Genomic DNA, 26,427 nt, shown 5'->3' on the forward strand with positions numbered 1-26,427 from the left:
GATTCACCCCAGGCCTGGCCAGCAATCTAACCCTGACAGCGGCCTAATCAGATTCAGGGGACAGAGGTGCGGGCACCAGAATCAGCTGACGTTTATGATGTAGCCCAGGAGCGCACGACCAGGAGCGCAGGGGAACCTTCCTCCACCTGCAATTCAAGTTCATTACTAAACCGCTTTCAGAGATAGGAATCCTGCTGCCAGCAGCAAATTCCCAGGTTAAGAGAGCACAACTTCACAGGCCTGGCAGGAAGTTTTCCGCCAGAAAGACGGGGTCTTCTAAGCTGGACGCCCTTTAAAGCACCAAAGGCAGACTTGGGGTGAATTGGGTTCCGGTGCTTAAAGGGACTCGGAGTTGATGTGCCTTCGGAAGCCATCCGACTTTTCTTTAAAAAAAAAAAAACTCCCAAGTTGCATTAGAACACACTTTTTTTTTTTTTTTTTTTTTTAAGCAGACCAAACTTTCTTTTACAAAAGAGCATAAAGTACCGGGGCGGGCGGGCGGCGTTCACAAACAAAAAGACGGTAGAAAGAGGGGCAGCACAGTGGACTTCCCAAGAGTTCCACACAAAAGGACCAACGAATCCCGAAGAGGGGAGACGATTCCCCACTCCGGCCATCTCGCCGTTTGCACGAGAACCCCGGTGGCACAAAGAAGAGCCCCAGCACCTCGCCCAGGCAGCGCCGCCCGGCAAGAACGCCCGCAGCGTCCGACCCGCCCCGACGCTGGGTCACTTACTGGTTTCGGCATCTTCGGTTCCTGGCGGGTTCTCCTCAAGCCCCTGGAAACTCGACTCTGCCGCAGCAGCTGAGACCGCGCTCCCGACCTGCAGGCAGAGGAGAGCCCTTCAGAGCGCGCAGCCGCCCGCCGCCGCCTCCTCCCGCCGCCGCGCCCGACACTCGGCGCCCGCCCCGCGCGCTGCTGCTTAAGAACCGGCCGGGCGGGCGCCGGCGTGAGTCACCGCCCAACCTGCAATTACGGCGGGCCGGGCGGGCCCTGCGGGGAGGGGGGCCGGGCCGCGCGGGGGAGGGGGGCGCGGGGGACGTGGGCGGCGGGGAGGGGGCGCGGGGTCCCGCTCGGGGACGCGGAAGCGGAGCGGGGCGGGGTGGGGATGGGGGGTACACCGAGGTAGTTCTCGGACTTCCAGGAAGCCAGGCGGGAACGCCGCCGACAGCAAGTTTCACTTTGTGAAGCAACCGTTTGCCCCAGGGCTGAAACCGCAACCGTCAAGCCTTTGAGAAACACTTTTTTAAAAATGGTCCCCGCCCCGGAGCGGCCAGAGGGCCACGGGCCGAGCGAGGCGGGAGGGGCGCGGGCAGGACGCGCGCCCGCGCAGCCCGGGCTCCGCGGGCACTTCGGGTGGGGCAGCCCCGGGGACAGAGTCGAAAGAGGAAGGTCTGGAGCACCAGAGGCGGCCACGCCGGAAGGTTCGGCTTCACGTGCCTCTTACTTGGGCCGAAAGAGAGAACCGTGCGCCAAGGGCCGGACGAGGGACCCCACCGGCCCGGGGACCACCCCGGCTCTTCCCGGGCACCACCGGCTCCAGGCTCCCGCGCAAGCCCCCCGCCCCCTCCGCCGGGCGGGCCCCGCCACACCTGCCGGCGAGTCCGGGCCACGATCCCCTCCGTGGGGCGCGGACCCCCCCGGCCCCGGGCCTCCGCCCCCCGGCCTCGGCCGCGCTCCCGGCTCACCCGCGGCGCCTGCAGGAGACCGCTGCGCTCCCGGCTGTCGGTGTGTCGGCGAAGTGAGCCCGCGGCCCGCGCTCCCGAGAGTCCTCGGCGGGGCGGGGTCCCGGGGGCCGCGCCCCTAACTGCCCCGCCCGCCCGACCTGCGAGGTGCACCCGGCGCGCAAGATGGCTGCGGCCGCTGCCCGCGCCCCGGGGCGCCTCCCGCCCACGCCGCCCGGAGCCCCCCAACCACGCCACGCCCACCCCGCCGGGCGCCTCCCGAGGGGCGCGGGGACCCGGTGGGCGCGTCCCCCGCCGCCTGTGTCGTAAAGACCTTTCCCTTCTCGCTGCCTGTCCCCTTGCCTTGCGGAGGACTTTGCCGGATTTAGGGTTCGAGTCCTAATGACAGATGTAGGGTGTGAGATCGTTCGCTCCACAGGGGACAGAGGGGGGAAAAACGTAAATAAACCCAAAGGAGCCGGTGGCCCCAGGGGAGCCTGGGCCGTTTTAGAGTGGGGCAGCCCCTGTGGTCAGGTCATTTTGTAGTTCTTGCACCAGGACGAGGCTGGGTTCTGAGACCCGCGGGCCGCCGTTCTCGTGCACGTGGTCGGAGCTCCTGCCTTCGGATTCGGCTTAGGACACAAGCATAGAAGACGCTCCACGGCTGAACGCTCCGGTTAAAGGGCACATTGTGGTCTAATTTGATTTGACTAACTCGGAGCTATGGTAAAATCTCCATAGGCAGGAATTCTAGGAATTGTTTTAAATATTTTTTTTTGCAGATGGTTCTCCAGAGGACATTTTAAAAACACACAAACACACATGGACTGTGGTGGGCAGTAGGATTTGTCACTCAGTGATCAAGACAGCTAACTCTAAGGCAGTGGTTCTCTAAGCGTGCTTCCCAGGCCAGCAGCGTCGACCTCACCTCTGAACTTGCAGAAATGGAAATTCACAGGTACCGCCCCCGGAATCACAAACTAGGGCTGGGGCCCAGCAATCTGTGTCTCCCTGCCCTCCAGGTGATTGTGATGCAGGCTCAATGCTTGAGAGCAGAGCCTCTCCTGAATTCCTTTCCTGGGCTCACCACTAACTCCCTACTGAGTTGAGTGAGTTATTGAGCTAGTGTGTGCTTTCACATCTGTAAAATGGCACAGTTATGGCACCTATTTCATGGGGTCGTTATGAGGATTAGAGGTGATATGTGGAGGATGCCCAAAACAGTGCTCAAATCTATCCTGGCACAGACAGTAACCGGTGAGTTTGGGCAAAGCACCAGACTCTAAGGCTCAGTTTCCCCGTCTGTCGACCGGGGATGCGACTAGCACCTCCTGCAAGGACACAGGTAGGGGTTACATGAGATAAAGCATGCAAAGTGCCTAGCACAGTGCCAACCTCCCCGTAAGGCCTAACCTGTCACAGGGACAGATGGCTCACGGGGTAACCCCCCCCCCACAAAGCTGCAGGCCCACAGCGTTGCAGGGGCACAGGTGTGGCCGGAGGCCTTTTCTGAGATTTTGTCCTGTATTCTGACAAGTGTGTTCCTGAAGAGAGACTTTCCTTTATATTAAAATGAGATGTAACTGTGGTAGGAACTATGAAAAGAGATTTAAATACCCTCCAGTGATAATAGTTTGGATGGAACTGGTCACTCCTAGCACGCTATCTCTAGCTCATTATCACTGTCTGGAGTCTCATTAGCCCTGTTTGGTCCCCAACTCTTCTCATAGGATAGGCCTCTAATCTTTTTTTTGTTTTGTTTTTTATCTTACCCAGTTTATCATCTTTTAAATTGGATGTTTGAAATAGCAGTGGCCCTAAGACCTTCTGGAACATTTCCGAACTTTGCCCTTCAGGGGAATGCTTAAAAATGAACTGGCCTGTGGCAACGTGGTCCAAATGAAAAGATCACATTCTTACATCATGTGAATCTACAGATAATCTCAAAAAGTTTAATGAAAAGAAAAGATCAGAAGCAAATAGAGCTAAGTCTGAATTCTGGTCCCGGTCATGTGGGGCGAGTCTCTTAAAGTGACGAGCTCCCAGCTCTTCATGTGCAGAATGGAGATAATAATACATATTCCATGGTGTTCTTGGGTCACTGAGTCATAGAGTGGAGCATTTAGTTTTGACTTGTAGGCATAATTTCCCGTGTGAGTTAAAATAGCACAGAGGCATGGTTTGCATACGTATTCACATCTTAACTGTAAGCATTATACTAACATGTACAGGGTTTTCTGCCCCCACAAAAAACATTTGTGCTGTATCTTATGAGTGCTTTCAGAGGATTTACCAGGAGAAATTTATTTTCATCTGACATTCGGACCTAAACCCCTTCCCACTCTCCCTCCTGTGGCCCCAGGACACACAGAAGACTGAATTCCAAGGCATCTATGAGAATTGCTTAGGACGGTGGTACTAAAACTTCAGTGTGCATTATTAAATTTTTTTTAACGTTTATTTTTAAAAAAAATTTTTTTTTTTTTCAACGTTTATTTATTTTTGGGACAGACAGAGACAGAGCATGAACGGGGGAGGGGCAGAGAGAGAGGGAGACACAGAATCGGAAACAGGCTCCAGGCTCTGAGCCATCATCAGCCCAGAGCCCGACGCGGGGCTCAAACTCACGGACCGTGAGATCGTGACCTGGCTGAAGTCGGACGCCTAACCGACTGCGCCACCCAGGCGCCCCACGTTTATTTATTTTTGAGACAGAGAGACAGAGCATGAACAGGGGAGGGGCAGAGAGAGAGGGAGACACAGAATCCGAAACAGGCTCCAGGCTCCGAGCAGTCAGCACAGAGCCCGACGCGGGGCTCGAACTCACGGACCGTGAGATCATGACCTGAGCCGAAGTCGGACGCTTAACCGACCAAGCCACCCAGGCGCCCCCAGTGTGCATCATCAGAATCATCCAAAGAGCCCCTCTAGGAATGACAGGCCAGTAAGCCTCAGGTGAACCCTGGGATCTATGGCTTTAACAAGCTCCCAGGTGAGTCTGATGTATACCAGAATTTGAGAACAGCTGACTTAGGATGTGTCAGGATCCTGACAAATATTACTTACCCCTCCCTTCATGCTTCTTTTGTAAAGTTATCCCCCTGTATTTGTAAATCATGATTTTGTTCACATTTGGTAATCCATGTCACGGAGAGAAGTGAGGAGACTGGGAGCTGAGAGTCTTGGATTCCATTCCTTGCTCTCGTTGAACCTGCCCATCACCTTCTCATTTCAGGGCTTCCGTTTTATAGCTAGATGAGGGAAATCCTGTGTCTCCCCCTGAACCTGGTGAAAGGCCGTTGGTAAATTGCTTGGAGTTCTTCAGGCAAGTTTATACTAAAGTCTGGGAAGCTCAAGGTGGCTTTAGACACAACAGCAAGGACAAGAGCAGGCACATCCCTCGAGGGCAGGTTTCCTCCGAGATCACCTCCGAGCCTGTCTCCGCACTGGTGCTGAATTATCTCAACCAAAGTTCACAAATAGTATGACAGTCTCTAGTCTCTCTCACTTCAAAAGAATAGGCAACAGGCGATAGGGAAGACTGCAGGGTGCCCTTGGCCAAACAAGAATTGGGGTTATTTCTCAGGACTCAATAACCTTGTGTGAAAATTCAGGACGGTGGGTGAAAGAGCAAAGGAGGGGTAAGAACTCAGGCAGCCTGACAGGTGGCCACTGCCTTGTGTCTAGAGATCATGTTTAAGGGACTTCCCAGCCAATAAGCTAGAAGGAGTCTCTTGGTAGTTTTGATCGAACAGCTTCTATACTTTGGGTCTGCTAAGAATTCTGGCCACTCCGTGTTCTATTTTAAAGTTTCCTTAGCTTATTTAAAACTTTGCATAAATAGCCTTACTGGGTTTTATGTAGAAACGTATTAATGACCACACAACTTTTTAACTAATAAATGCCCTAAAATTTTAGTATAGCATCTTTTCTCATTTTTCTTATCTCTGATCATTTTATGAGTTGTTTTTTTTTTTTTTTTTTTATCCAGCTTACAAATTGTACAATGTGGTAGTGGACAGGACCTCAGATGTCATTTATTCCATGACCCACACTTCACAGAGGAAATAGCCCCACAGAAATTAAGTTAATTGCCCAAACTTCTGCACCCAAACTTCTCTTGTCAAGATAGCCAGTGACTTTTGTCTTGCTAAATCCAGGGGCCAAACTTCTCTGCCTCATCTTACCCTTCTCCTGAGCAGCCTTCCCCACACATAACAGTCCCCGGGAGCATTCTGTTCTTAGGGTTTGTTTTTTCCGCTCTCCCGTCTCCAGGGCCCTCTCCCCAACCTCCTACCGCAGGCTTAGCCCAGAGCTCATTTCTGGGCCCTTACCTGTGTGCAGCTACTTCCTAGGCCATGTTATCCAGTCCCAAGGCTAACATAGCATTCCCAGCCCCGACCTCCCCCACCAGGAACAACTCTCTACTCAATGTCTCCCGTCTCCCAACCTTCCCCTTCTTGGCAAACACCAGGCGCATCCAAGCCCTGTTGCTTGGTCCCAAACCTAGAAGCCAGCCTGAGTTCCTCTCTATCCCCTGACCCCACTTCATCCTTCATCCGTCTTGCATCCAATCCAGCAGACCTACCAGCGGCTTCGCAGAATGTGCCCCGTTGTGTATCTCCCCAGCCAGTGGGTTTTAGCATGACATTCACACCCCTTCCTCGGCCCCTCAGGATCCCCTCCTGACTGCTTCTCCACCTGCACCCGCTGTTGGTCTCCTTGGTGCTGTGCTAACCGTGCCCCAGCTGTCCAGAGTTTCTGTTCCGTGAATGTAGCAAACCTATCCTGCCTCAGGGACCTCACATGTGACACTCCCTCTGCCTAGAATGCCCTTCCCCCATCTCTGCCAACTTGGCCTTTATCTGAATACTGCCTTCTGCGAGAGCACTTCCCAACCTTTCCACAAGAAGTGCCACCTCCCAGGTCGCTCCCTGCTCCTTCACCTCATTTGCTGTGTTCAGAGCACCTCACGCTCTCTGCTGTGTCTTGCTTGTTTGTGGCTGTTTTCTGCCTCCCCTACAAGAATTGAAGCTCCTCCTGTATGTCTGTTCGCTGCTATGCCCTCAGCAGCTAGAACCGTGCCTGGCGCCTAGTTGGCGTTCAATGTATATTTGTTGAATAAACAAATGAATGAACACTGCTAGTTAGTATCGAAGTCACAGGAGTCAGGTTAGTTTTCTATCCAACACGCCTTACTGCTGTGCCCTGGAAAACGCTTGACTTCCTTAGATCCCCAAACACCCTTGAGAAGCAGATGATGGTGGGGGAAAACTGTTTAAACAATTCATCTGTTAAGACTCTTTTCTGTGTTTCCCTTCATTCCAGTTTTAGTTGGGGTTCTAACAAGTTTGATGAGCTCTTTTCCCAGGACACAGCAGATTAGAAAGGCGGCAAGGTATGAGCAGACACCCTGACAGCAGTAAGACGCAACACCTGACGGCAAAGAGGCAGAAATATTACAAAGAACAGACAATAACCCAAATATAGCCGACTAGAGTCACATAGGCCAGAGACAGACAGGGCCACATCCCTCAGGGGCCCCAAGGGCACAAGTGGAACCCATGCTGCTCCTAACGATAGTTTTCCCGGGAAACGGATTTATGTCTCCTCTGTATTATCAGGAAGCATGTTGTTTTATAATTTGTAAAAATTATAAAATGTTTTCTTTTTTTTTAATTTTTTTTAATGTTTATTTATTTTTGCCAGAGAGAGAGACAGAGACAGAGCATGAGCGGGGGAGGGGCAGAGAGAGAGGGAGACACAGAATCGGAAGCAGGCTCCAGGCTCTGAGCTGTCAGCACAGAACCCGATGCAGGGCTCGAACTCACAGACCACGAGATCATGACCTGAGCCAAAGTCGGATGCTCAACCAATGGAGCCACCCAGGCACCCCAAAATGTTTTCATCTTCAAAAAATAATTCAATATACAACTATGTACCCACTATTCAGATTTAACAAATGGTAATATTTTATCACATTATCTTCACATTTCATGAAAAAAAGAAAGCACTGAAGCCCACCTAGCCCTCCCCTGGAGAAGCCCCTGTTCTAAAGTTGATGTGTCTCTTCCATGCCTGGTTTAATGCTTTACATGGAAAAAAAAATACACTGAATGTGAAAGCTGACTAGGTCCCGAATAAATTACTTATTATTAATCAGGTGCTTGGTTGCAGAATATAATCAACCATAAACATTTTTATCATGACTCTTTCGTTCTTTTTCTTTCTTTTTTTTTTTTTTTTTTTGGTTTCACAAAAGCTAAGTTAATAAAGTGGTTAATGAGCTGGAAATGTCCGGCATGACAGAGGTAGCTTTAGCATTTGTTTGGATTGCTGTCTACTCAGACCGTGAGCTCCTTGAAGGGAAAGCCAGAATCTGCTCTCTTAGTAGCTCATGTACCTAGAACAGAACCCTGCAGATAAAGGGAGCTCAGTAAATATTTATTGGGCTGAATCAAACACAGAGCCCTGCGCATTTGTAGTGACTATATTATCTCACTAAGCATTGAAATGTGTGGATCCTAGAGATTTGAACGTACACTGAAGATTTGGCACTTAAAATAAACAACAACAACAACAACAACAAAAACTGGTTGCTAACAGGGCAGACAAATTTCTGTAGCCGGTGCTGAAGGTTACCTGACCTGGCTGGATCTTACTGAATATCTGCGGAATGAACTCGTCTTTACAACATCGTGAGCAATGCTTTTAGGATGAAACATGGACCACGTACGTCATTCAACAAATATTGAGTTCCTGCTTCTTGTCATGCAGTGGGTTACAGGGGGGAGCAAGACAGATGAAACCCCTAAAGATCACACTTAATAAAACTTGGCCTTTGGCTGTTGGGGTTTAGCAGACTTCCTGTGAATTCCCATGAAATTGGCATTGTCACTTGGCCAGTCTGCAATTCCAAGCCACCTCCTGGGACTTGGTCCTCAAGGGACCCCCCCACACACACACCAATTGGATTCAGGAATGCGTGGATGGCTGGACATCCAAAGACAACTGTAAGATCTGGAGCGGGTGCCAACCTGCCGTTATCTGGGATTGTTGGCACACCACTGCAGACCCCACTATAGACGAGAATGCTACAGGGGGAAGCAGCCAGACTGAAGGAATGGTGGTCACTGGAGAAGCAGGACTGTCTAGAGGACCAGCCACCCCTCGGTTTCTGCTGATGGCTATTGCCAGGCTAGAATGTGAGCCTATCCTGCCACATGTCTACCCTTTCAAGAAAAGCTTGAAATCCTGATTTTGACACGAAATTTCCCAATTCTTAGATTTGGCAGTGAGTTAAATTTTTTTTTTCCAAAACATGCTGCAAGCCAAACAAAATATGTCTGTAGACTGGGTGTGTACATCCACTGCCTTGTGCTCTACAGACCTGCTTGATTATCTGTGGTGCACATGGGTTCAATGCCGTGCATGTAGTATCCCCCCCCCACCCCCACCCCCCGGCTCCAGAGTGCTGTCATTGCAGACATGCTCTTGCCCTGTGGGCAGCAGCCGGGAGAGGCTGTTCTCCACGCGTCGGGATGTGGTAGAAAACAGGTGGTCCCCAGGCCTTGCTATCCAGTCTTTCCGTTCTGCACATACTTCTTCTGGTCATACTTTCTGTTTTGGGGATTGTCTGGCATGGCTGATAACTCAAGGGCTTAGACTTAAGGGATGTTCAGGGAAGGGATCTCCTCATTTGTGTGTCGGTCCTCCCTAGCAGGTCCTCCCCGCGATGGCTGCTATGGTGCCGTCCGAGCTGTCTGCCCGGCCCCTTACCCTGCATATGCACCCACCAAGCAAGAGGAGCTTCTGGGTTTCTGCACATCTCCTTGCCAGAACAGCCCGTTTTGCACCTAGACTAGCAATGGCTCACAACCTTGTCGTTAGCCAGCTCCTCTGCTGGTTGATCTCTGTCACCACAAAACCTCCCCCCGGGGAGGCCACAGAGACGACCTAGCACGCCATGTGGGTACTCAGTGCAGAGCTGCTGTTCCAGGCAGCCCTCTTCTTCTCAAGATGTCCGACCCTCCTAGAACATGCTTCTCCTCCTTGGACCCACCTACCACACACCTGGGATGTTAGGCATGCGTCTCCCGAGACCTGCCTTTATTTTGAAATTGTTTATGAAAGAAAGCAAAGCAGCCTACCCTGGATCCCAAAGCTATGTTAAGTCTTAGAGCCGAGTTTGCTGGGGTTCCCGTCCCGGGTTTCATGACTTTGGGGCGGGTGCTAGCCAGCAGGTAGTGATCAAATGGGTAGAGACGCTGACAAACTGGGTTTTGTGACTCTCCCAAAGTTCAGAATTCTGGTGTTATCCGTCCTCTTTCCTTTATCCCAAAGCCTGGCCGTGGCCTTCTGGAACTTGCAACTGAGAAGATCCCATAACTGAGGAACACCTACCTCACTTCCGTGTGGAAGACAGACTCTTTCCTTTCCTCTGAGGGAGCTCCACGAGGGTAACGCGTCTGGCCTCCCCTGTCCCCTCGATGGAAAAGGCCTTCATTTGGAAGGAGAGCCTGGTCATGTGAAGCCTGTCTCTGTCTCTCTTGGGGCCAGCTCGCCGGCCAAGAGGGGGGCTCTGCCCCTTCGGGCCACATGTGTGGTAGGGCCCAGCCCCAGCTGGGAGGCCCACGTGGTGCAGGGTCACCTCTGGGAGGGCGGCATACCCCTCTAATTCTGTGGTTCTAGGATGTCCACCTGCCCGCAGATGTAGGCCACATTCCCATCAGCTGCTTTAGCACAAGAAAGCTTTCCGGTGTTTCTCCACTGTTTTGAACCCAGGGTGGGAAAGAAGAGCGTTCTGTATTAGGTGCCTTCACACTATAAAGGCAACCCTAGTCTCTCCCCAAGGCTGCTCCAAACAAGTGGAAAGCAATGGCCATCCCTCCAGTACCATCAGACTGCCAGAAACTTCCTGCTTGGACTCTCCCAATGCCTCCTGAGACAACGAAACCTTTCTTCATTAAAGACTTCAGTGGGGCACCTGGGTGGCTCAGTCAGCTGAGCGTCCGACTTAGGTTCAGCTCGGGATCTCGCAGGTCATGAGTTCGAGGTCCGCGTCGGGCTCTGTGCTGACAGCTCAGAGCCCAGAGCCTGCTTCAGATTCTGTGTCTCCCTCTCTCTCTGCCCCTCCCCTACTTGCTCTCTCTCTCTCTCTCTCTCTCTCTCTCTCTCTGTTTACAAATTTAAAATTTTGGTTGTAGAACTCAGAGTGGTATTTCATTTCTACTCAATTATAATTGTTACAAAGCTTTGGAGCACAAACCTCTGAAAAAGTGAATGCAGCACACTGTGTCGGGGCCCCTTTGCTGAGAAGGGACCTGGGCATGTGGCCAGGACTGTGCCCGGCTTGCCAGTTGAGAGGCTAACTGGCAGAGCAGCCTGGCCCTGTCCACAGCCAGGTGCTCTGGGAGTCCACGGCTTCCACTCCACGGCTGTGCCAGGCAGGCTGCGGGCCACATCGCCCCTGGAGGGGCTCAGCGCCCGCTTGGCAGTCAGACTGGGTGTAAATATCTGTCTCATTCTCAGCTCCTTATCTTCTGCCCATCCACACCCTCTGGACGGATCTGGACAATTCCACTCATATCCACCTCTTCTTTTCTGGCCTGACTCCCGCAGCTGTTTTCTCAGCCTGGCATCCAGCCCTTCTCTCCACTCGGTCCACACCAGCTGTCTGCCAGCCCCAAGGGTCTGTGTGGACCGAACACTCTGGGACTTGGCACCACGGTGTGCATCAGGGCAGTCCGGCTGGCTTTGGGCTTCTACTTTTTTTTTTTTTTTTTTAATGCTTATTTAACTTTGAGACACAGAGAGAGAGAGAGACAGAGCATGAGCAGGGGAGGGGCAGAGAGAGAGAGGAAGACACAGAATCCAAAGCAGGCTCCAGGCTCTGAGCTGTCAGCACAGAGCCCGACGCGGGGCTCAAACCCACAAACCGCGAGATCATGACCTGAGCCAAAGTCAGACGCCTAACCGACTGAGCCACCCAGGCACCCCTGGGCTTCTACTTCTTATTCTCTTGTTGCTCTCAGATCCAGTCATGTGTGTAATTGGTCTATGTTTTCTCAACCACCTTAGTTTTATTTTCTGAGTCTGTGTGCCTGCCAGGTAACCCCCTTCTCCAGGTGCCCCAGACCCTTAAGAACCTCGGTGATGCCTTATTCTTTTGATTCTTCCTCCAAGCGATTAGAGGCTGGGGTGAGGGTCTACCACCCCTTGACCCGTTTCCCACGGCAGACCACCACATACGTCAACAGTCGCATGCTCCACACTCGCTCTTCCGGTCCTTCTGACAGGTGGGTGTTCACATGACATGTGCCATGAGAGGAAACTGAGGCCCAGGGGTGAAGTCACTTCCCCAAGGCAGCAGAGCCAGGACTGGAGCCAGACGATTGAACAGCAAAGCCCTCACTCTCCCCTCTACATCATAGAGCCCAAGGCCCCTAGTCCCTTGTCCTGCTGTCATCTGTATCTAAAATGGGACAAAGCCAGGGTGCCTGAGGGACTCAGTCGGTTAAGCATCTCGATTTCAGCTCAGGTCACAATCTCACAGTTCGTGGGTTTGAGCCCCGAGTCAGGCTCTGTACTGGCAGCGTGGAGCCTGCTTGGGATTCTCTCTCTCTTTCTCTCTCTCTCTCTCTCTCTCTACCCCTACCCCACTCTCTCCCTCCCTCTCTTTCTCTCTCTTTCAAAAGTAAATAAATAAACTTTTACAAAAATAAAATAAAATGAAATGAAACAAGGCCACATTGAGGTGCTCAGTACCTCTGCCCTGAACAATCACAACAATCTTCATGTTGTTGCCTTTTAATCTGTTAGGTGAGCCAACAAATACTCATTAAGCACCCTGTTCCTGCCAGATACAGCTTCCACATGATCTATTTTTCAGCGCAACATTGACACGGCAGCTGGAGCTATGGTTTGGATCATGTCACACTTCTGCTCGCAAACCTTCAGGGCTCTAGCTCAAGGCAGGGCCTGCTGGAGTGGCTGCGAGGAACTGGGACTTGGAACCAGGCCATCTGTGGGGCCAGACAGGCTGGCCCAGCTGGGCAGAGGGCACAGCCAGGCAGCTCAGTGGGCGTGATCATGGGTAGAAGGTCCTGGAAGGAGTCACCAGGCTCCGGGAAGGTCCAGGGCCCAGGCAACAGAGGAAGGACTCGATTCCCAGGGAGGGGACCTGCAAACGAATGGAGTAACCTGGTTACTAGACTGAGCAGCACAAGGAGACTGGGGAACCTGAAGGTGTCATAAAAACAAGCAGGAAAGGGGGCAGACCTTGGCTAGCTTGGTGTCGTGTCCCGCAGAGTAAAGCTGCTTCAGGGCAAGATGGGTCCTGGGCCCAGAGGAGACCACTTGGACCCCTCATTGAGGGAGGGGTGCCGGACAAGGCTGGGGACAACAGCCTGACAACCACTCCCCACCCCCTTACTGCACTGACACAGGCCTTCTCCCCTTCCAGGCGGGTCAGAGGCCGCCTCCTCTGTGCCTGGGCTTGTGCCTTTCCGTGGCCTGGCTGTGGTGCTCAGCGCTCCGCCCCATCTATTCACTTCCTGAAGCCCACTTACCCTTCAGGAGCAAGTACAGGGGTGCTGGGGTGGCTCAGTCGGTTAAGCGTCCAACTTCAGCTCAGGTCATGATCTCACAGTTTGTGAGCACGAGCTCCACATCAGGCTCTCCGCTGTCAGCACAGAGCCTGCTTTTCGATTCTATGTCTCCCTCTCTCTCCCTCTCTCTCTCTGTACCTCCCCTGTGCTCACTCTCTCTCAAAAATAAATATTAGAAAAATATTTAAATCATTAAAAAAAAAAAAAGACTAAGTGCAAACGAGCACGCTTTTTTTCCTCTTTTCAGGCCTTCCCACTCTGTTTTCTTACATAACAGACTAAGTCTTTTTTTTTTTTAATGTTTATTTTGAGAGAGAGAGAGAGAGAGAGTGCACAAGCAGGGGAGGGGCAGAGAGAGAGGGAGAGAGAGAATCCCAAGCAGGCTCTGTGCTGTCAGCTCAGAGCCTGACGCTGGGCTCAATCCCATGAACTGTGAGATCGTGACCTGAGCCAAAATCGAGAGTCGGACGTTTAACCGACTGAGCCACCCAGGTGCCCCAACAGACTCAGTCTTATATTACTTGCTGCATACCTCTATTAAAACACTCTTCTTTTAACCTGGTTTATTAGCTTCCTGGGGCTGCCATAACAGAGCATCACATGCTTCGTGGCTTAAAACAACAGAAATTTATTGTCCCACGGTTCTGGAGGCCAGAAGGCTGAAATCAGGATGTCAGCAGGGCCGTGCTCCCTCAGAAACCACCTCCCAGTGATTTCCCAGTTCTTCTGGCTTTCAGTAGCCCTGGGCATTCCTTGGCTTGTGGCCACATTATCCAGTCTCTGCCTAGTCATCACATGGCCCCCTTCTCTCCGTGTCTCTTTTCTTCCTATAAGAACCCAGTCATATTGGATTAAGGGTTCACCCTGCTTCCATCTGACCTCATCTTACTGTAACTAATTAATCCGTAATTACCCCACTTCCAAATAAGCTCATATTCTGAGGTATGGGGGAGCAGGACTTCAACATGTCTTTTTGGAGGATGCAATTCAACCCATCACACCCGGTATGACAATGGTATCTAGGCCGCCATCTTCTATATCCTCAGCTCCTTGCCTACAGCCGGGTAGTTCTGGAGAGAAACAGACCTGGGTTTGTCACTCACCCTCTTGTAAAACCTGAGCAAGATCCTTAAGCCATTTGTCTTTTCTCGTCTGTAAAATAACCACAACACCTAGAGCTATTGTGATGTTAATGTCAGTTCATGTGCTCAGTGAGTGCCCGGGAAATTTTAATTAGTAGGTAGTAGTGCTGTGTGTTGCACAGGGTAGAGACTCAATAAATAAATGTGAGTCACTGTCTCTAATAAATATTTACTAAATTGGCAGGCCTGCAGAATACCTGAACCGATGAGCTTCTCCAGAGGGAGGGAGAGGCAGTGGCCAGCAAGCCCTGGAGACTCTAGCCCGTCCCCTGGCATCGTGGGAATTGCTGAGGTGACATGGTGGCCACTGCCTGTCCCTGCTTGGATGGCAGGAGATTCTGGCTCCCGTCCTCACAGCGGGGAATCCTGGCTGGTTCTGTGAGAATGTGAAGGTGGAGCAGGCAGGGACCCTACGCCCTGTTTTTTGTTCTCTAGCTGGTGTGTGTGTGTGTGTGTGTGTGTGTGCGCGCACGTGCGCGCACATGTTCTGGGGAATGGGGGCCTGGAAGACAGGGACCGGCATCGTCCTGAAAGAGACATTCAGGCTGGAATGAAAAGCTAGCAACCAGAGCTTGACCTCCTGCTCTGGGGCCCTCCATGATTTCTGTGAAGAATCAGATTCTTCTACAGGACGAGTGTGGGTAGTGGGCACAGCACAGGAGATGGAACCAGAGACTTGGGGCTGAAAGAAAACTCTACGTTGGAGTAGCTGGGGTGACCTCCACGATTGCAGTCTTCTCTTGTATCAGGTGGGGCTGGTAAAATCTGCCCTATCAAATAAGAACATGATTCAAATGCCAGCTGTTTATGTCCTGAGGTTGCCAACCCTTGAAAGGACATTTCCAGAGCATATCCAAATTTGCAGAGGACCATCACAGCTTTGCTTTGTTTTTATTTTCATTTTCACAACCAGAAGTGAAAAATCCATTAATTACTCTTAGAAAGAAGAAAATATGTCTGAGGCTCAACATCCATCTGCCATAGGATGAAACTTGGCATCCCTCATTCTTTCTCTATTTCATGAACACCCAAGATTGTATGCTTCTGTTTCAAGGGGGTTCCTTTTCCTCAGGAAAAATGCTGACCTGGTGTCTGGCCTCCCTAGACTCCATACTAGACAAATATTTCCACTGTAGACTAATCACCAACTCCTTGAAATTTCTTGAAAAATTGCTTCAAGGAGATGTACTAAAGTGGGAAGCACATTTTCAGGAAAGAAGATAATGATGGAGTTTCATCCAGGAACCACACATTTAAGAGTCAGACATCATTAGGGGTGCGTGGGTAGCTCAGTTGGTTGAGGGTCCGACTCTTGATCTCAGGGTTCATGACATCAAGCCCTGCGTTGGGCTGTGTGCTGACACTGCTGAGCCTGCTTGGGATTCTTTCTCTCCCTCTCTCTGCCCCTCCCCACCTCTCAAAAATAAATAAATAAGCTTAAAAAAAAAAAAGGTGGTGCCTAGGTGGTTCAGTTGGTTAAGCATCCGACTTCCACTCAGGTCATGATCTCAGGGTTCCTGAGCTCAAACCCCACATTGATTGGGCTCACTGCTGTCAGCATGGAGCCTGCTTCTGATCTTCTGTCTTCCTCTCTCTCTGCCCCTCCCCCGCTTGTGCGAGCTCTCTCTCTCTCAGAAATAAAATATTAAAAAATTAAAAAAAAAAAAAGAGTCGGACATCATTGCACCAGACAACATACGCGCTGAACAACACCGACACACGCTGCAAACGTGGGAAGTTTCATGATTAAATTTACATCCTTCAGTCTAGCCAGTGAGGGCAAGGATACGATGTGCATAGATAACTGGAACACTGTGCAGATCTAAGGAACTTCCGCGAAAGTTACAACGTGTGGTGAGGTCAAAGAATAAAGAGCTCACATTCTTTGGGGCAATAAGAAGAATGCCTGGTGTCTTTTTTTTCTAATGCGAGAGAGATCAGGGTCAGATAAAGAGAAGGGAGAAAACTGTGGTAAGCAGGTGATCCACAGGTAGAAAAGCAAGCTCTAAAAAGTACGGCCTGGATCCCAGTTGGTATGTTGATTACCACATTCAGTTTCCATTCCGGTTCTGTATTTATTGATCACATTTGCATTTACCCAGGTAAGGAAACTCTGCAATACAGGGCATGCAATTGGTGTGTCTAGGGACCTATGCAGTCTCAGCAGAATGTTGTCAAAGTGGATTCTAAGTTTAGAAGCCTCATAATTATCAGCAAAAGCTGCCCAATAATTTCACCAACAAACCATATGAACAGACTTCAATGCAGAGACTATTGGAGAGCACTTAACTTGCCGTAAAAAGTACCTAAAACTTCAGGTGTAGCTTGTATGGCATCCAGGAAACATACCACTGTTGGCAGGTTCCCATACCTCTAACCCCACAGTGGTAACGAACACGGCAACTTCTTTTAGAAAACCGTATTATATGCCCAGCATGAAGCCTTTACGTTTGTTATTTACAACTTTGTGGTCTGCACAAACTAAAAACAGCTCAAATTGTTTAAATCCCTAATTGTTTGAATAACACAACTGCTTTAGACTTTCAGAAATTTGGATTTCCCACTTGAGTTCCACAAGGTGCGTTAAAAGATCCCAGCCAGGGATCTTTCCAGGAAGTGATGTTGTAAAGTTTCTCTGCAGAAAATCTCTAGGGTTCTGGGACCTCTGCTTTCCGCAACAGGACATGTCACTGCAGAGGACCACACTGGGCATGGTCCCGCTAAATGCTCACCATGCATGGATCTCGGACGATGTTACATTTTGGTGGGGTTCTGAGCCGTGCAATCAATGAGAGAAATACACTGAGGAGAAAACAATTTATTTGAGACTCTTCGCGGTTAAGTTTTTCTAAGGCAAGGAGATTATTTACCTCTGCTAAGTTCAGAGACTAGGTTTGGGTGACCTAAGGTTCTGGAAAAGCAACAAGAGACTGAAAGCACCTTGAAAATTATTCAAGCTTAAAGGAAAAGATCATAAATTATTTTTAAAAAATCCATAAGACAGAACAATAATAAACCCCGAGGTAACTGAAGGACAAGGACTTTGCCAAAATGAGAAATATATTTGTGTGTGTGTGTGTATGTGTATACACACTTTCCTCTTAAGAAAATGACTTGTATGGCAACACAAAGCACATGAAAATATAAAGTTCTCTGATAAAGGTAAATACATAGACTAATACATAATCCCGTAATATTGGAATGGTGGTGCATAAATCACTTTTAATTTTGGTGTGGGATTTAAAGGATAAAAGCCCAAAATACAAACTATACCCCCATGTTAATGGATACAAAATATAAAAAGATGTTATTTGTGACATCAGTAACGAAATTGGTGTTGGAGAGGATGTAAAAGAGTAGAGTTTCTGTATGTGATCATGGACATTTCTTGATTTCAGTTCCCCAACATCCTTTCCCCGTTCTTCCAGTAACAGAACCAGTGCTTGCCTTGTTCCATCATTGGCCCATGTGGTTTGCTGAGCTGCCTTGAACCCTAGCTCTGAGTTTGGACCCGTGTCTCAGAATGGCCAGTGAGGAGGTGGAATCCCCCTGTCCGCAGTGACTGGTTTCGGCAGAGATCTTCAATTCTTTCAGTGGGACTCAATTCCATTTTTTGTTTGTCGATTTAACTCTTGGGAGACAGAGATGGACTTCAGCTATTCAGATATCTGCTCGACCCTGCTGAAAATGAAGTAAAAATGGAAGAAGGCATACCCAAGAGAAGAGAGGTTGGGGTCCAAATGACATTATTTGAACTCCTGGGTCCAGCTTGGCCAACCCCCCTGAAGTTTTCAGTTAAGCAAACTAAGAGATTCTCTTTTCTTTCCCACACCTGTTTGAGTTGGGTTTTCTGTCACTCACAAGCGACACTCAGAGTGGTATACCTTTACAATTCAGCTAATTGTAGATCCTTGTGACTGACCGTAACCTGGATGTGAATTTGGAGTACCATACAGCCCCTGAAACATCAAGACATACAGAGCATTTCTGCAGGCCTCTTTTTAATTCCAAACTGGGATATGTCAGTAATAGGTCCCTCATATCACCTGTCATCAGCTCTGACCCCTTCATCTGCCTTAATTTCTCCGTCCCACTTAATGTTACTGGACATAAAAGTACATCATTACTTGTTTATATATTTATGGTCTGTTTCACTTGCTAGAATGTAAACTCCATGAAGGCAGGCACTTGGCCTGCGGTGTGCTCTGCTGTTTCCCCAAGGTCAAGGACACTGCCTGACACCAACTATAAATATCAGTTGAATGAATGAATGCATGAGTGAGTGACTCTGGCTTCTCATATCATTCTCCCTATATGATTAGCTCTGGAGTCAATTGCTGGGGTCCAAACAGTGACCTAGAGAGCAAAAGAGACTACTGTCCACTAGCAGGCCACCTGCATAGCCACCTCTCCTCTCAGGAAGGGACATCTCTTGTTAGCTAATTACATAACAAGAAACTCTACTTTCTATAAATTCTGAATGCAGTGGGTGAATGAATGAGCCACCTGGGTGGCTTAGTTGGTTAAGCATCTGACTTTTGATCTCAGCTCAGGTCTTGAGCTCATGGTCATGAGCTCAAGCCCCAAGTTGGACTCCATGCTGGGTGTGAAGCCTACTAAAAAACAAAAATAAGAAAGAAGGAAGGAAGGAAGCAAGAAAGGAAGGAAGGAAGGAAGGGGTGCCTGGGTGGTGCAGTCGGTTGAACATCTGACTTTGGCTCAGGTCATGATCTCACAGTTCATGGGATTGAGCCCAGAGTCAGGCTCTGCACTGACAGCAAGGAGCTTGTTTAGGACTCTCTCTCCCCCTCTCTTTCTGCCCCTCCCTGCCCCTCAAAAATAAATGAATAAACTTTAAAAAGAAAGAAAGAAAACAGATACCATAAAATAGCTTTACTTGCTAATATACCGAGAACTTAATTGGACCTGACAGTTTAAAAATATATCAGAGGAAAACATTTTGACTAACCTGAGCCATTTCGTCCAATGGGGTCAGAAGAGAAGTAGGTAGTAATAAATTATGCTTATAGGGGCGCCTGGGTGGCTCAGTCGGTTAAGTGTCTGACTTTGGCTCAGGTCATGATCTCACAGTTAGAAAGTCTGCCTTGAACGGGCTAACAGTTTTGATTTCCATCCCAATCTCCATGTTGTTTGGAGAGCTGCATTATATATACTCCAAAATAGCTGAAAGGTTGAAGGTTGAACCTGTATTTTAGGATTCTGAATTCCCTGTCCACTCCAAGTTCTTAAGTATTTTAATAGGGAATTGGTTTATTTGTATTTTTAAGAAAGCCAGGAATCAAGGAGGATATACTGAAAAGTCAGGTGATTTAGGGAATATGAGTTCCTCTCCTGAGGGAACTCAGTGGCCAAAGACCAACTACAAAGTAAAAACATAATTACACCCCGGGAGAAAGGCCCTGGCCAAGGGAGGAAGGGAGGGAAATACAAAGAAATGACAAGAGCGGAAGGGGCATTCTCAGGCAAGCTGACAAAGGAAGCAGTTAGCTCACGTTTTCTAAAGGTGAGGAAAGACGAATGCCCAACTATTTGTTCTGCTGTTAGGTAAACTGTAATTCAATCTTGGTTTTTTTCAGGGTGTTTCCTTCTCCAATCGTGATTCTCATTAAAATGTAGAGGCTTGGGGTGATTGTGTTAAGTCTTACATTTTCCATTTGCTGTGAGAGGTTGATAGCATCTTGAACCCTCCTTGGGTAGCACTTACGTTGCTGCACGGCGACCCTTGTTTATACCCGTGTGCGCACAGTAGATCACCACGTCCTCCGGGGCCGGGCCGCTAGACTCAGAATGCTCTTCGCACCAGCACAGACCAATGAACATTTGGTAGATCAGTTCTGGAGCAGATGCACTTTTGCCTTACAGTCCTTCAAACTCATTCAGTATGCAATCAGTTTAAATTAAATTCAGAAGGCTTGGAGAATTCTCAGTCTGGCAATGAAATCGATTAACTTGGCGACTGGTGTCTGACTGTTTAAAAATGAGGGGATTAGAATTACTTAAAATCTCTCTAAACATGTGTGAAAGATTTTTTTAGCGAATAGACAATTAAGTAAATATTCAGAAAATGTACTCAAAGCCATGGGAGGAAGCTGATTTCCAGAGATAAGGAGCTTTTTAATACTAACCAACTTTGCAAAAAGTTTGTTTCTACAATGATCAAATCTGTACTGTGTTCATACTCACTAATACTTTACTATTTTTCAAATACGATAGCTTGCTTCCCAAATTGGAAATTCTAGGGGTCAGTACTGACCCACTCACTCACTTATTCATTGATTCATTCAGACAATATTTATTGAGCCCCAATCATGTACCCAAGCGCCGAAGATATTATAGTGAATGGATATAGACATGCTTTCATAGCGCTTAAAACTGCACCAATAAATTAAAAAATCTCAACTATGATAAGGAGGTAGATGTACCCGGTGCTGGAGAGGACCATGTGAGATTTGCCCTAAGTTGGGTATTTAAGGAAAGTTCTCTAGGAGCGATGATGGATGAATGAACAAGATCTGGAGGGAGGTAGATTGACCAGGTCAAGAGAGGAGGGAAGGGGGGTTCAGGCAGAAGGAGCAGCAAACCCAGGTTCTTGTGGGGGAGTAAGGTCAGCATAGCTGACCCAGGAGGCCATGCCAGCGTATACGCCATTTTAGGGGGGTATGCTCATGTTTGGAAAACAGGAAATCACTGAAATGCTTTAAGCCAGAGAGGAGTGAGGTGGTTCGAGCTGTGGTAAGACCTGATATGTCTTCCCAAAGACTCTGATCCTGTGTGCCGGAAGGATTGGAGGGTGGCTAGACTGGATGGGGAGTTAGGTGAGAAGGGCAGTTGGCAGGATGCAAAAGGAGGTCTAACGTTGCCCCTCACCCCACAGAGAATGACTCCTCCTTAGCCAGAGTCAGGGTTCTGACACCAAATTAAAATAAACCTGAAAACCTATTTCCTGACCAACAAGGAAATGGAACACCAGCCACACTGAACCTAGATGGTGTTTTTAAGTTTTTTTTTTTTTTTTTAAAGTAAACTCTACCCAACTTGGGGCTCATACTCATAATCCCTCACAATGCTGAGATCAAGAGTCAGTCACAGGCTCTACCAACTGAGCCAGTCAAGTACCCCTGATTGTCTGATTTTTAAAGTAGGCTCCAGGGGCGCCTGGGTGGCGCAGTCGGTTAAGCGTCCGACTTCAGCCAGGTCACGATCTCACGGTCCGTGAGTTCGAGCCCCGCGTCGGGCTCTGGGCTGATGGCTTAGAGCCTGGAGCCTGTTTCTGATTCTGTGTCTCCCTCTCTCTCTGCCCCTCCCCCGTTCATGCTCTGTCTCTCTCTGTCCCAAAAATAAATAAACGTTGAAAAAAAAAAATTTTTTTTTAAAAAATTAAAAAATAAATAAATAAATAAAGTAGGCTCCACACCCAATGTGGAGCTTGAACTCATGACCCTGTGATCAAGAGTCACGTCCTCTATGGACTGAGCCAGCCAGGCACCCCAACCCAAATGATTTTTTAATGTAATTGTTACCCCTCCAAAGCCTTTGAGCTTCTTAAGGACAGGATATGTAAATTATTCATCATTGTATCTTAAGGCCTAAATACCATCAACAGATTATATAGCTGTCAGGTACAGAAAGGAAGCATGGCACAATAGCTTGCTAGGGCTACTGTGACAAACTACCTGCTTAAGTGACAGACATTTATTTATTTATTTTTTAATGTTATTTGTTTTGAGAGAGAGTGGGAGTGGAGGAGGGCGGGGGCGGGGAGGGGAGAGAGAAAGGGAGAGAGAGAATCTTAAGCAGGCTCCACACTCAGCACAGAGCTTGATGTGGGGCTTGTTCCCACGACCCTGGGGGCTTGACCCGAACTGAAATCAAGAGTCCGACACTCAGCCACTGAACCACCCAGGCGCCCCAACAGACATTTATTTTCCCACAATTCTGGAGGCTAGAAGTCTTAGCTTAAGGTATCAGTGCAATTGGTTCCTTCTGAGGGTTGAAGGAAGGACCTGTTCTAGGCCTCCCTCATGGCTTGTAAATGTGTCTTTACATCATCTTCCTTTGCGTGTGTCTCTGGGTCCAAATTTCCCCCTTTTACAACACAGTTATATTGGATTAGAGCCCACCCTAAACACCTCATTTTAAATTTGGTTACCTTTATAAGGACCCTACCTCCAAATAAGGTCACATTTGGGGTAATGCAACTCAACTGATAACACATGGGGCTGTGGGATTTGGTAGCTGGCCTGTGTTCTAGAGGACTCCATTTATCAAGGCACCTTTTGCTTGTTCCATTTAATAGTGCTGACTCCTTCATGTGCCAGGCTCCAGAAAGCAGACTTCAGACTGGGTAGAGCAGAGCAGGGAGATTGCCTTTTCCTGGTCTCTTCAAAGCTTATGCCATTTTCTTGAAAAAGCCCGACCAAAGCAGATAGATTTTCCAAACTGTTATCTGTTGAATTGTGCCCCTCCACCTCAAATTCGTATACTAAAGCCCTAACCCTCAGGACATCTGAATGTGATTGTATTTGGAGATAGGGTCTTTAAAGAGGTAAATAAGTTAAAATGAAGTCATTAGTGTGGACCTAATCCAGTATGACCGGTGTCCTTACAAGAAGAGGAAATTTGGACACAGACACGCACGGAAGGAAGACCAAGGAAGACATGGGGAGAAAGAGGCCATCTGCAAGCTGGCGAGAGAGGCCTCAGGAGAAGCCAGCGCTGTTGACACTTTGATTTGGGGCTTCTATCCTCCAGGATGGTGAGAAAATAAATTTCTGTTATTGAAGGCACCTCGTCTGTGGATTTTGTTATGGTGTTTCTAGCAACCGACACACAAACCAAACCGGCCAACGGTGATTCTCAAAACCCAGTTTCACTTGATAACTCCTTCCCATGATTCACTTCTTATTAATAACAAGTAATGTTTCCTGAGTGCTTACCTGGTGTGTCAGGCACTATGCTGGAGTGCTGTCAATGTTGTCTTATTTAATCTGTACAAACCCCTAGACATGAGGACTATTATGATCTTAATTTGTAAGCAGAAGAAACCTGAGCATAAAAGAGATCAAGTAACTTGCCTGAGGTTATCCAGTAGGAAGGGTACAGAGTCTGGGGTCTCCAAGACTGTGCCCTTAGCCTCTGAGCACTTTGTGCCAACCTGAGGACCATTCTGGAAGGAGGTAGAGCTTCACTGCACCATAGAGTTTACAGGCACAGCTGAGACATCTGGGTGTTTAGCTGATGAAGAGAGTGAATTACCCCTTACAACTACTTTCCCTCATTAATAAGAAGATAAACAACCTGACTGAAACATCGGCCAAAACCTTTACAGACATCTCACAAAGAAGATATAAGCATGTGAAAAGATACTGCACATCCTCTGTCATCAGGAACACGCAGCAGATTAAAATAAAAATGAGGACCACTACACTCCTGTTAGAATGGCCAAAATCTAAAACATTGACAACACCAAATGCTGGTGAGGCTACGGAGCGACAGGAACTCTCAGTCATTGCTGGTGGGTATGCAAAATGGTACAACGACTTTGGAAGACAGCTAGGCAGTTTCTTAGAAAACTAAACATACTTTTACCATATGGTTCAGCAATCATATTCCTTGATATTTACCCCAATGAGCTGTAAACTCATGTCTACACAAAGCCCATTACATGAACATTTATAGCAGCTTTATTCAAAATCGGCACAATGTGGAAGCAACCGAGATGCCCTTCAGTAGGTGAATAAAGGTTAGTACAACGAGGCAATAGAATATTATACAGCACTGAAAACAAATCAGCCATCAAACCATGAAAGGATGCAGAGAAAATGTTAAAGCATATTACTAAGTGAAATAAGATAATCTGAAAAGGCTACATACTATATGATTCCAACTATATGACATTTTGGAAAAGGCAAAACTATAGAGGCAGTAAAAGGATTAGTGGTTGCCCGGGGTTGGAGGGAGGGAGGGATGAATAAGTAGAGCACGGAGGACTTTTAGAGCAGTGAGACTGCTCTGTATGCTACTATAATGGTGGATACATGTCATTATACATTTATCCGAACCCATGAAATGTACAACACCAAGAGTGAACCCTGATGTAAACTATGGACTTTGGATGATGACAGTGTGTCCATGTAGGTTCATCCACTGCAACAAATGTCCCATTCTGGTGGGGGTTGCTGACAACGGGGGAGGCTGTGCGTATGTGTGGGCAAAGGGTATATAGGAATTCTCTGTGCATTCACCTCAATTTTTCTGTGAGCCTAAAACTGCTCTAAAAACTAACATCTTAAAAAAAGAGAAGAAAGTACTCCGCTAGCCTTCTGGGTCAGCTTGTGACTCTAGATCATTCTTAGTTCTTGCAGAAATCATCAGCCCTCCATGAACAGTCTTAAGACTATACCAACATTTCAGAGCTGGGATTAAATATTTTGCCTTTGCTATTATCACAAGTCATTAGACTCCTATTATTACTGATCTTTTTTAAAAAAAATTTTTTTCAACGTTTATTTATTTTTGGGACAGAGAGAGACAGAGCATGAACGGGGGAGGGGCAGAGAGAGAGGGAGACACAGAATCTGAAACAGGCTCCAGGCTCTGAGCCATCAGCCCAGACCCCGACGCGGGGCTCGAACTCACGGACTGCGAGATCGTGACCTGGCTGAAGTCGGACACTTAACCGACTGTGCCACCCAGGCGCCCCTATTATTACTGATCTTAAGCAGAGGAAAGAAGATTGGAAGAAAATGACAAGTCATAAAATCACAAAGAAATTGGGGGAATATGTCTTTCATGACTAAAGCTGCATGTATTCGTATTAATGCCATAGTGGTGTCCCTGGTTTTTTTTCACACAAGAGAACATTTACAAAAAGAAGGAGCATAACCTGAGTGAGATATACAGACCTCTCCCTCCTACTCAGGTCATCAGTTGGCATCAGATGTTGAAGACCTGGGGTGCCTGGGTGGCTCATTTAATAAATGTCTGTTGGGGTGCCTGGATGGTTCAGTGGTCTGAGTGTCAGACTCTTGGTTTTGGCTCAGGTCATGATCTCACGGTCCATGATCTCATGGTTTGTGGGTTCGAGCCCCGCATCAGGTGCTGTGCTGACAGCAAGGAGCCTACTTGCTCCCTCTCGCTCTCTGCCCATCCCCCACTCACACCATGTCGGTCTCTCTCAAACAAATAGATAAACTTAAAAAAAAAAGTTGAAGACCTCGAAGATCTTGGATGCTGATGGGAAAAAGACATGTTAAATGTCTTTCAGAACAGATAATAAGTGGGATGGGGTAACATGTTGGAGAATATTGAGCTTTTCTTGAATGTAAAACTGCTTACATTGCTAGAGATGCTTTACTCCTGTTTTTTGCATCTAATTGCTGAACTGCTGGAATTTGCATTTTCCCACAATCAATGCCCTGCTGCTGGCTGCAACATGTATTGAGAAACAAGTAATCATGCTCTGTGATGAGATAGCCCTTGTGAACAGCTACTGTCCCTCCCCAGCAGTGTCTGCCACCACTCAGAGACACTTGAGGTATCGTGGGGGAAAGAAGGCAAGTGGGATTTCTCCATACCTGGAAGGGTTAAGCGTTGAGTCAATCTACAGCAAATGGCACACCCAGTTTGAGGTCCGTGAGGGTGAAGTAATTCATCTGTGAGTCATCACTGAATACACTCTGTTCTATAGAATGTTGGTTAGCAACTTGCTTGCAAACATTCTGTCCAATGGTTCTGTTATACAGCACGTATGAAAGGAGGTAAGTTGCCCATTGTGACTTAGCATTTGGCAATGAAATAAAGCTGGCATTGATGGGCATGGGTTTTCACCAATGGACTTAAGGTCTGAAGAGAAGTGCTGGGTTGTAAGACTCCATTTTCACTCTAAGCATGAAAGTCAGAGAAGGACTTTGGTGCCTGTGGCTAAGGGGGAGAAGAGTGACTCTCCTGGGAAACTGTCAGTATGGAAAACAAAACAAAACAAGACAAAA

General features: G+C 48.2%; 1 protein-coding gene and 1 long non-coding RNA gene across 3 annotated transcripts in view; both read right to left on the bottom strand.

Annotated features, from left to right (window-relative positions):
• EZR (ezrin) overlaps window positions 1-1,839 on the bottom strand; it is a 51,718-nt gene extending 49,879 nt beyond the window's left edge. The window contains exons 1-2 of the mRNA XM_086708262.1: window positions 1,690-1,839; window positions 737-824 (exon numbers count right to left, since the gene is read on the bottom strand). Of these exons, the coding sequence (XP_086564388.1) occupies window positions 737-748 (12 nt within the window). The 5' untranslated portion in view covers window positions 749-824; window positions 1,690-1,839. The remainder of the gene's footprint in view (window positions 1-736; window positions 825-1,689) is intronic.
• A 15,779-nt stretch (window positions 1,840-17,618) lies between these two features.
• Window positions 17,619-26,190, bottom strand: LOC147581339 (uncharacterized). 2 transcript variants are annotated; one of them, XR_015250892.1, is made up of 3 exons: window positions 26,014-26,190; window positions 20,142-20,404; window positions 17,619-18,097 (listed from the first exon to the last, which is right to left on the bottom strand). It is a non-coding gene; the product is annotated as an uncharacterized LOC147581339 (long non-coding RNA). The 2 variants fall into 2 exon arrangements; XR_015250891.1 differs by lacking the exon at window positions 17,619-18,097 and having other exon boundaries at window positions 19,966-20,404.
• Between the last annotated feature and the right edge of the window lie 237 nt (window positions 26,191-26,427).

Source organism: Puma concolor, chromosome B2 (assembly GCF_028749965.1).
Source record: "Puma concolor isolate L17-30 chromosome B2, mPumCon1.1.hap2, whole genome shotgun sequence".
NCBI classification, from domain to species: Eukaryota; Metazoa; Chordata; class Mammalia; order Carnivora; family Felidae; genus Puma; species Puma concolor.